This window comes from Amblyomma americanum, chromosome 1 (assembly GCF_052857255.1).
Source record: "Amblyomma americanum isolate KBUSLIRL-KWMA chromosome 1, ASM5285725v1, whole genome shotgun sequence".
Taxonomy (NCBI): Eukaryota; Metazoa; Arthropoda; class Arachnida; order Ixodida; family Ixodidae; genus Amblyomma; species Amblyomma americanum.
The window spans coordinates 167,178,338-167,189,967 of record NC_135497.1 but is presented as its reverse complement, the minus strand read 5'-3'; the positions used below and the strand labels follow the sequence as shown (position 1 = coordinate 167,189,967).

Sequence of the window (11,630 nt, the reverse complement as noted above, 5' to 3'; positions counted from 1 at the left end):
AGCACTGATGAATATGTCAGCATGCAGCCCGTTTTTGCACCCGTCATATTTTATGGCGCGCATAAGCGCATATTTTTTTTTTTAAAGCACTGCATGTACAAAAGGTCAGGCGTTAGCGCATGAGTTCAACTCTGAAGTCCAATCAAGGGCGCGCTCCCTTCGTTCGTACCCGTCACGTACCCTGCGCGTGAGTGCACGAACGCCTGGCGTCCCGCCCTTCCTGATAGGGGGCAGCTAACGCCGCACGGAGTCAAACAAACAGTGGTCGCATCGGGTTGCTGCCTCGACTATGGGTCAGTGAGCAAGCGAAGCATTAACGCCCCTTTCGCGAGCGTACAGTACAGCATCGCCCCGGCATGCACATTGTCGTGGAGCGGGTTCCTTCGCCGTGTCTGCAGGGCAGCCCAAGATGCGAAAACATTTGCGCTTTGCATCGGCAGCCCTTACGCTGCGTCGGCGCATTTATCACGGCGCCCACGCGCCGGCCCGCGTCTCCCCGACAGCCGTGCTGTTCGTCGGCGGCGTCGTTTACAACCGCGCAGTAGAACCAGCGGTCCGAGCCGCGCCGCAAAGCCGTCCGGTCCTCGGGCCGCTAAATTTAGCCGCCTGCGAGCTGAACAGGAAAAGCAACGCCTGCCGGCATGGTTCCCTGTCGCGCGCAGTTTTCCCTGGCCGCAAAGTGCACGCGCCTGAAGCGGCCGGGAGCGCCGCGGTCGGACCGTCCCGCGGCCGCCACGCCCCCCTCCCCCTTTTCAGGGAATCCAGTCCGAGTCCCGGACAGCTTGTTCACCCTAACCTAGCCTTGTACAAAACACATTAAGCATACTCAGTTGTAATGAACTGCGTAGTCGTCCATACGCCAGTGCAGGTTGGGACCTACACGTGTGGCCGACGGGCCGTAGCCTAGTATCTTCATCCGGCAACGTCACATATTGGGACATTCACAATTTTCTCGCGTGCAGGAAATGAAGCCGCATCTCATAACTGGCCGCAGCACCATTATCAAGTATAGAAACTAACGCACCTGTACAACGTAGCAGAAATAGTCGCCGTTAGTGAGCCTGCTCTAAGAGCAACATGTGAGAGGGGGGATCACCAACATGTGAGAGCGGGGTGTGCGTGATACAACAGAAAAGCGCCAAAGAATTGCGTACATGTTCGTCCACACGTTCATGCGAGACGAGGAAACTACACCGCTACGCCTTTTTAGACTCGTACGCTTCCTAGCAGCAGTACAGTGTCGCATGCCTGAGACTTGGCATGATTTCCTAAAAAGTGTTGCGCTGTCCATGTGTCGTGTGGGCGACACGGCTCACCCCCGATGACAGCTTCCCTTGGCCTTTAAGCGTCTGCCGCTGCTTCAACGCGGCGCTGGACATTTCTGTCTTCCGCTTCCACAAAAACCGGCGCGTGCGACTGGAAGAAAAAGAAAGACACCGAGGAAAATGTGAAGAGGCGCCGAGTCGGAAGAAGCAAAAGTCTTGGCAACCGCTGCTGCGAAGAACGACGTCCTTCACTTTTCCAATACGTACACTGTTGCATTGTTGAAATTGACACCCCGGTCTTAGGGCTGCCACGTGGTCGTCCTAGTTTAGCTGGCCTTGCCAAAGATCGAACGGTATTCGTGATATTTGTGTTCACAGGATAGTGACCTCCTCACTTGTACCCGTTGGTGGCAGCGCCGATGGGCCGAGCGTGAAGAACGACGCCAATCATGCACTGGTTAATGGGAGGCTGCCCATTGTGTACGCGTACGGTTAAGGACAGAAAGCCCCAGAACGCTCGGGCAGTGATTGAGCTGCGTAGGCGCTCTACATTTGACGAGGCCCGTCTGCTTTCACGGAAATTGAAAAAAAAAAACAGGTGTCCCCTACTTCTAGCACCGCAAATGATAGTCGCTAGGCAGCAGCGCCTATTAAGCTTAGCTTGGTCGCATGCTTGGCGTCCTGGACGACTACGTTTCCGATAGTATACTGGAAGAAAAATACGTACACGTCACTCAAGCGACCCCGCTAACTGTCATGTTGGGGTCATTTTGGAGTAAAGCATGGAAATGTTCCCGAAACGCAATGTAGAGCACTGCTTGTAATGATGATCCATCACTCGAATACCAAAAATGACACCATTTTATTAGTCTGCTCCGAAAAGACCAATGACTGCAATCGTAAGAAAATGCCTAAGTACCCGACGGAGTCCCATCTTATACATTCTTCACCCCGCGTGTCTTGCGCAACCATTCCAGATAGAAATGACGGACGATTTGGCGTCGTTAGGTCAGATGAGAAATAGGTGCGCTAGCATTTCGGTTCTTATTCTGTCTTTCGTGATTCTCTACCTGACATTCATAGATCCTGGGAGTTCTCATACGACTCCTGGCGCAGTGGTGCAGCGGCTAAGCGACGAGCTACTGCAATGACAAGTGCTGCTGACGATGGGTCTTGTGAGACCCAGGTTTCTATTCCCGAACAACCTCTCGCGACTAATCATTAATTGAACTGCCACCTGCCAGCGTGGGCAGTTTGCTCACAATATAGTGGGCAAGTTGTGATGACGTCACAAAGTCACGTGACCTATGTGGCCCACCTGCCACCCAGCTTTTCAGGGTCGCAGAGGGACCGCACAAACAGCGGCGAAATGTGCGAGTGGGGGCTCTAGCGCTAGCGCACTAAAATCCCCAGAGCAGCAACATAGATGGCAGGTGGGCCAGCTAGGTGATGGGACCTTGCGCCGTCATCACAACCTGCCCACACAGAGGGGCCGCACAGACAACAGCTAAGCGACTGAGTGGACGCTCCAGTGCTATATGGCGCGCTAAAATATAATCATCGAGGCATAACGGTAAGTAACACTGCCGAGGGCGCCTGGCGCGATGCCCATTCAAGAGAGCAATGGAATTTCATTTAAAGTTGGGGTGCCATTGATAGAATCTTGAGGTTTAATGTAGACCTTGCAAAAAACTTTCCAGTGTCTTTCATAAATATTTCAATGCAGTTATTTGCGGGTACATTAGATCCACAAAAGCCCTCACTTGTAGCCCGTTCTGGACTAACCAGAGAGGCTGCAGCACGCTAGAGATACTTCCACAAAGGGTGGCCCGCGAGCCCTGTTCACGACGAGACATTTATGCTTGAAAGAATGGGGAATGATGTTTTTTCCTGAGAAAAAAAAAACGGATCTAAACAACCGCTAAATTCCTTGCGCCTGACTTCACTACTCCATGTATTCGTCTCACAGCGGTCAGGTAAGGCTGTTTTTATTTATTTTCGGCTTCCGACTTTGCTTCTTTGAACACTTAGAGGCAGTTTGCAAAGGCGTGATCTCATGAGGAACTATAACTAGGGAAAATGGAAAGATTGAAGGAGGAAGTTAATATGGGGGGGGGGGGGGGTGCTAAGTTTGAATGGAGGCCTAGAATTCGAAACAAGAAACAAGGAACCGGACGTCCCTCGTGTCTACATGGAACCAGCAGTTAATGTCACCGTCAACCCCGAAACGTGCAGTGCGGTGACCTAAAATCACCGTGCTACCACTGCACCGCTCTGGCCCCACGCCGAACGTTTGTTATTGACTCTGTTGTTTATAGCAACGGATGCAGGCAGCGGAGCCAACTCTATCTTCAGAGGACAGCGTGTTGGTTGACACCGTCTCTCCTTCACTGCCTCTTAATAGTTGTTGTGTTGAAGCTCCTGTTGGTGCTACAATCTATTCCTCTCCTCAATATCGTTAGATTGTCCAAAACAGCGCTCTAAAAGGAAGCATCAGTGAGAATTGATGAGAAACTTAGCTATTTATCTATGCTATCTAACCGGGTTTTTTTCTCAATGTTTCAAAGCTTTCATTAAAAATTTATGCAGATGAACGTTGCCAGCACGACTTACTTCTGGGAAGCTTCCTTATCACATCGAAACATTCTTATCTGACGGAAGAGTAACTCCTTTCAGGAACAAAAAAAAGAAACATTAAAGAAAAGCAATTTTTCACACCGAAACAAAATGACACAGAAGCCAAGAAGCGCTTGAGCAGGAAAAATCGTTTGCAGGATGTACTGTTTCCAACGCTCATCCACTAATGAATTCTATGAAGCGCTAAAGGCGCTTCTAATTTCATTGCGTTCGTAACACTAAACCGAGCACCTGGCACAAGCATAGGATTAACGTATTCACTGGCAGATTCGAGTCCTTCAAAGAGTGCAGTTATGTTCGGTACTTGATTTTTTTCCCCTATACCTTGCGAATGCGGGATTGCGCAAATGCGCGATTCTGAGCTCGTTTTACACGCCATTTCAGTGTCTAGGTATGTAGATGTATCTGTCCAGCATGTAGATGCTAGTGACTGTGCAGCTGCACCGTTAGGTTTGCCTGGTACGGATGACCAACAGCGTCAGGCGAAGGGAGGGCGTAGGCTTCGTCGACGTAGCAACGAGAGGACAGTCTAACTAGAGCCGAACCCTACCGTTGAGACGAGCGTTGAGCGTCGGGCGCCACGCACAGCGTCGTGCCCGAAACGGAGCGCGGTGCGACGCGCGCACGAGAGCGCCGCCGCGGAGCGCGGGTCCACCTTGAGCCACCGCCAACGCGCGGCCCGGACTCCGGCGGCGTCGGGTGGTGGGAGATCGCACTAAAAATAAGGTCCGGAGGGGCAACCTCGTCGCTCGCAGCAGCCACCCGCTTGCCCTGCCAAGCCAGGCGAAGAAAAGAAACGCTCTTCCGGGCCCTCGGCGAGCGGGGCTCCCCATTTCGAGCGAACCGACTGGACGCCCAAGCAGCGCGCGATGGCGGGGAGTGCGATAACGGTCCGCCTGGCCGGAGGCAGCCCCTGGGGGTTCCGGCTGCAGGGGGGAAGAGGCACCGGACAGCCCCTGACCATCACCAAGGTGAGAGGCCGCCGCCGAAGACGGGTTCTTCGGGAAGCCGCCGCTGCCCATGCACGGTGCGCGGCGGAGTCGGCTGGCGTGCAGTCACGTGCAGAACTGAACAGTTGAGATGCCGCAGCGTTACTCGATGTTCCGGCAATAACTTGGCAGTTCGAAACCTAGTCACCCTGGGCTCTTTCGCCGTGCCACATTTCCTCGGCTAATAGGACCTAAGCTATTGAGCAGTGTCAACGACGGACAAAATGGCGCAAAAGTAAATGTCCAGCGTTTTGCACCAACTCTGGTTAGTTACTTTTGCGTAGTTGTCCCCTTGATCGTCCCTCATCGTTATCGCCCGCAAACTGTTTCTTTTTTTTTTCTCGTTCTTCTTTTGCAACTCATTATCAGAGACCTGACCCGACGAAGTGCATGAAGGAAGTCCACAGTTGTTACCAGGCGTGCTACTCACTACGCGAGTTTTAGAAATCTGTTACTGAGATTAGATGAAATAGACTGCTCATAAATATTGGCATAGCTTCGAACGACAAACTTTCGCGCTCTGAGATGGGCAGGAGGCAAGCTAAGAGACAACGCGGGCCGCATGCTCATGGTGAATTTGCTTTCTGCAAGTCCATTCAGCCCATCGGGAGAAAGCATGAGTGTATGATCTGCTCAGTCTTATGCCTTATTTTTTCTCTCTTTTCCGTAAATAGTAGCCTTTTAGCAAAAACGTGCCCTGGTGTATATATAAACGCATTTTACCTTAGTCTACACTTTCGTCCGTAGAGAACGAATGGACACGATCAGGAGAAATATGTGAGCGTACTGCAAGAGCCCACCATTGATAACGATACTGCGAATACGCCGGGCTGAAGACGGGAGGGGGCGTGGCCGAAGTTGATCACCGTCGTCCTCTTTCGTCATCATCCATGAAACATAATCAAACCGGCTCTGTGTTCAAAACATCGTAGACAGACTTACCCACTTCACGATAATGATCTGTCGAGTAGTCAACTATAAATGCCTACCCTCTATTCGATGTCGGCCTTCGGAGATAGAGTGGTCTCTTCCTTCCGGTCTGATTCCTTCGCCTCCTGGCGTTATCAATAGCGCGCTTAAATTGATGACTGTATCTACTTGAGGTCGTTGGCTCTCGAATATTCGAAAGATACACCGTGAGCCTAGCGGAAAACGGTGCTGGAGGCATCCGGGCGGCAGGCTGTTTCAAAAGGGAGTCAGTGGCCGAGACTGACCACTACCGCTTTACGCGAGCTCCTATCCGGGCAAAAACCGCAAGCGCTGATGTAAACAGTAAAAGGAACTCGTCTCTTGTGACTGTGAGCCGAGAATATGCGCCATAAACATCGCGACTGGGCCAGCGGCGTTTATCACGAAGAAAGGAATCGATGGTGGGTCAATGTATTGAAAAATCCAGCTAAAGAGACCGGTAATAAAGGCGTAATACCGCTTTTTCCTTTTCACTACTTCACTTTTCAAAGTTTTCCGGGGACCATTGTGAGCGTGTGCCGAGTAAATGCGCATTCTTGTTATGCCTCTGCACGCGGCAAAAGAAGCAAGCGTAACATTTTAAAATCAATATTTAACTGCCATTGCTTCAAGAACCGACTAGCCAACCATGATTTTTGTGTTCGTTACAAAGGACCTGGCACTGATACACTGACGAAAGCATAGCCTCGTTTACTTTGGTGCGTAAATAACACGCTATTTTATAAGCTAAACCAGACGCGTATATGAACATAAACGTTCATAAGAAGCGCAAACACACGCGCCCACAGTTTAGCGATATTACGGCGTTGACACATTTAAAAACTGGGCGCAGCCACCGAAAGAATCAGAGGCACACAAAAACGAAGGACAAAGGGTTCAAAACCACTCCACTGTGTGGCTGCAAATTGGGAAATATTGATGTTAGCGCGGTATGACCGACGCGCGAAACCGAAATCCGAGCGCGAAGAGCACGCGCCGCCGCGTGCAGAAAAAAAGCACTGGGATGATCCCTCTCATCGTCGTCGCGGTCATGGCACGGAGCCGACCCGGAGCCCGCGCTGGCGCCGGCACGCATGGCACAGGGCCTGCGTTAGCGAGGGGCCGCCGCCCACACGCGCCAGCCATAATAACGATCTTGATCTGGCCCCGCTCGCTCAAAACGAGCTGCAACGAGACCGCCGGCTCCCTCCGCGCTCGGCCCGGTGTCGTGTTCTGCTTGGAATAGTCCAGCGCCAAGAACGTCCCGGGAAGCCTTGTTAGTGGCCGATAACGCCTGCGAACTTCGTCCGCTTGTCCCGGCACACCCCATCGTTTCTGTCTATAAAGGCGCGACCATGATTCGCGCTCTATCTTAGTCGCGCTGCTTGACCCGATTTTTCGCGTTCTGCGGCGCGCTTTTGCTGGAGCGCACGTACTCTTTGCGTGCCAGGGCTGACGCGGAGCCAACGGAATGTCAAGCGCGTCGGCCTTCAGGAATGCGCAAGCAAGCCTCCTTGAGCAGAGCAACTGCGAGCTGGTAATGTTGCGTTGCATAGTTTAGTAAAACGTGTGCCCAGTATTAATACTACCGTCGTCTCCATGGGAAACCCACAAGAACAACTGTGGCAAGGCATGCTAGTGGGAACACTGGCCGGACGGGAACAAGATAGGCGACATGCATCAGAACGACCGCACATGCACACTATTGAGTAGCTTAAGCACAACACAAGCACCCAAATAACGCGTCTTTTTTCTTTTTTTTTCAGTCTTCCAAGTATTAAAGCAGGCGCAACTTTGCATCTTCACGCATGCAAGAGCTAAGTGCACCCAGCGCCCTCTCTCTTTCACTGCCAGTAGAACTGAGTAAGAAGCAGAAGGCGTTATAGTTTTGTGTTCAGTAGCCCAATGTGAGGCATAGTCAAGAAAGAGCTGCTCAGTGCGAATTATAAGTGAATGACATACTTCTGCTCTTTTATATATTGCGTTTGAAGTGACTGAGTGTTCAAAAGGGAGAGAAGGGGAGGGGGGGGGGGTAATGAGGACACCCGTATGCCCCACCGCCCCTTTGTGGCATGGACAGAGGAACAAGCAGATGCGGCTGGATGCTAGGTTACAAGGCAAGCAAAATTAACTGTTTATTTGTTTTACCTATATGCATGAATGTTACACATGCTATTTTAAATAATAAAAAGCATTTTCTATGCAGGTTAGGCCCCAACGGCTGCTTCTAAAAAATTCAGCTGATCTTGTGATCACGAGCCGCACAATATTCAAGAGGGGTGATGGGCGAGGGACAGGAGTTTTGCATCTAGATGATTTATTCGGCGAGGAATGCTTTTTCCTTGGAAACAAAAACATTTATAAATGCATGTTTAAAATGAAATAATTCCGTGCAGCCATGAACAAATAAATAAATGGTTTTATGCAAAGAGCATTCTTCTGATGGTACAGGGTGATCCAAAATTAAAAAAATAAGAATTCAATTATTCGAAATGTAACGAAAATTACAGAAATGCACAGAAAAACATAATATTTTAATAGGGAAAAATTGTATTGCTATATATCATTGCAATTAATGCCTGAAGACAAATTAAAGTCTGAACCGCCACATTTCGGTGGCAAATATAATTAATCTAGCATTAGTTTTTTTCTTCATTAAAAGCATTCACCGTGCTCTTCTGTGCATTTCTGTGAAAATCACATCGCGCTACTGTCTCTGCTTTTCGAAATATCGTTATTTTTCTCTAGTTTTTGGATCACCCTGTATTCAGATGGTCGATACATTAGTAAAATTCGCACTGAAGACCATCACAGTGCAAAATTATGTTTGCAAAAAAGAACTTTATAATAATAGTTTGTTTTAGTAGACGTGTGCTAGTTTGCCACTTATATATAGAGCGAACAATGTTTTTGAAAAAGTCGGCGCGTACGTTGGGCAAGAGCGTCAACAACCATATCAATCTGCCAAGCTGCACAACGGCCACACCTGACCTGACAAGAAAGTGGGTGCCTGCACCTCATTTCGGCCACACCTGACCTAACAACAAAAGAGGTGCCTGCACCTCATTTCACTAAAAGCATGGCGTGTTGCCTTACGTCTCCCAACCACAGGACGAAATCCGAGATCTGTACGGCTGCAAGCACAGTGCTTAATGGGCCGGTGCCCTGACCCTCGCGTCCTTAGCTCTCGTGATTATGATTATTTGCTGCAGGCGTTCTCAGAAAGCGAAAACAGCTCCTGTGATCACCGGCACCTTCACATATTTTGACACGACTATAAATGGCTAGGAAATTGTAACACGTTAGCGCTGAGTATTTACGGAGAGCCGCCTGGACCGCTTGCCGAAGGCTCGAAGAGCGCGGAGGCTCATCGACAGGTGGTAGTGCTCGTGTGTCAGTCCTGCCGATCTCCTTTACGCCAGCACTACGCATCGACCAGGCCCTAAATGCGCTTAGAAAGCCCATTTACTTACTGTGCCGGCCGGAGCAGACTGGTGGTAGACCGAAAGTCGGGGCGATAACGCCACCAAAATATATTGCCCAAAATATAACACGAGATAGTTCATCTCATTTATTTATTCCTTAAATGTTGTATACAACGAGAGGCTACAAATGCTGTGAATCCGCGAATAATAAAATTACAATAAAACACAAATGCAACAAGCTATGAGAGCCAAAAAAAAAAGAGTGGATCGAGGGAATGTGAAGACAGATAAAAAATACAGGAAAACACGCGCGACTAACCGTATTCTCAGTTGAAAGTGAATGAAGGCTTCGTGATGAGTTCTACAGTATGTGTACATGTTCTGGAAATTACTGGTAGGTTTGGCGCTAAACGATTTGAGGTCGTTGCATAAGAGATGTCATCGGGAAAAAAGCGAGTACCGAGTCAAGCCATCCCCGCCTTTTTTTTTACTTCACGAGTGCCAAATTCCGGAGGCCGATAACTCCTTCTATTCTTGGAAAACTTCTACTCGTTCCAGATCGTACGTTTAATTTCTTACCGCGGCTAGATAGAAAAACGGAGGAGGAGAGGGAGACATTTTAATGATTACAGGACAGGTGTGCCTGGTAGTAAACTGGAGGCGATAGAACAAAATGTGGGTCTTGGGTTTCTGGTCGTGTCAAAAAATTGAGATGTCGAATCATTCCCCGTTGTCTTGCTTAAGGCCTCCTTCATGTACACCAGGGACAGTATGCTCCATACAGTCAGGAATATACCTATGGAAATTCACTTCTGCCGCATCACACTGCGGGTACAAAGGACTGAATTTTTATTCAACGTCAATACTGAACAGAAAGGTAAAAAAAAGGACTCCAGGTTGTATACGTATTGCAAAGGATTCATGACGCAGGTCTTCGAGAGCGGTCCATGTGCAGGCGATGGCTTGGTTGGTTCTTATCAACCAACTCGACGAGCTTGACCTACAGAAACGCAACATTGTCCAGTTTTATCTCCAACAAGGCTGTTTCTCGGGTTATTTTGTCGCTCTTATTGACGAAAACGTAAGCGCACGAGAATACGGGGACATGAGAGACACACAGGACACAGCGCTAGCTTGCAAATTGATTTTGCTGGTGGGACGGGAGCATATACTGAAGAGAGTTCAACAAAACAGAGAGAGGAAGAAGTGAATGCATGCGCGGGCCATTTCCATCAAGGAACGTCACCCCCTTATCCGAGAGATTAACAGAAGGCGCACTGGCGCACTCGGCTGCCATCTTGCAAATCATACGTGCTTCTATAATCTAACGCATGTAAGGTTCTTGCTCCTCGCTTCACCTGTGCACTCGCTGAGCAATGGCTTGCTCGTTTTGATGGGACACTCAGGCAGTGCTCTGACAGGTGTTCCATGACTACAACGCGACTAACGGGACATGGAAGAAGGACACACGCAGGGACACAACACAGAGCTGACTCAAAACTGAAATCTTTATTAGCTGACCAGCCGGAATAAGAACCCAACTGGAGGCCAGAAATGGAAAGTGATGCACGCAAGTCATGCAGCGGAAACAAAAAGTATCAAAAGAATTTCAAAATCTGTAAAGAAAACATGTGAACACAGGTTGGAGCAAAGCTTCCACAACCAAGTAGATCGTTTCCGTCGCAGAATAACGGCAGAAAAAGTTTAGGTGAGATGTCAAGAACAAAATTATGAAAGAGAAAAAGAAAAACTTGCCGTTGTGCCATATCTGCATCAGGTCTCGCACAACCTGAAGAGAATTGGAAAGCATGTGGGGGTTGACGTTGTATTTTCGGCCCCTATCCGATTTTCTAGCCTGGTGAAGAAAGTTAATTCGGCCAACAGTGAACCACGCGGCTGCTTGAAAAGGCATGCAGAACAATTTGTCCTCTGCCAGAAGGGAGTCATCTACTCTTTGCCGCTATATTGTGGAAAGCCGATGTAAATTGGCCGATGTATCAACGAAAGATTAAAAGAGCATGATGTAACACGTGCCCCCATCATAGGCCACGTAGCGAAACACAGCAAAAACTACAAAAGTGATGAAGATGACATCAATGCCTGCGAGCCATTGTAGAACGAGTGCGTTGCGATAGGTAGGAACCGCGACTGGCTGGCAAGATAAATTATAGAAGCGCACATGATAGCGAGGCTCCCGAAATAATGCATTAGCGCACTCTCTATATTGCTGTCAGAAAAAGAAAAACGTTACCATGACTGTTAATGTTGACACGTGTGTGCTTTATTTTGAGAATTTTGTTGCACTTTTTCTTTCCGCTGCATGACTTGTGTGCATCACTTTCCATTTCTGGCCTCCAGTTGGGTTC

General features: G+C 49.1%; 1 protein-coding gene across 1 annotated transcript in view; it reads left to right on the top strand.

Annotated features, from left to right (window-relative positions):
* The first annotated feature begins 4,457 nt into the window (after positions 1–4,457).
* Positions 4,458–11,630, top strand: part of LOC144114144 (uncharacterized) — a 74,939-nt gene continuing 67,766 nt past the window's right edge. The window contains exon 1 of the mRNA XM_077647662.1: positions 4,458–4,873. Within this exon, the coding sequence (XP_077503788.1) occupies positions 4,772–4,873 (102 nt within the window). The 5' untranslated portion in view covers positions 4,458–4,771. The remainder of the gene's footprint in view (positions 4,874–11,630) is intronic.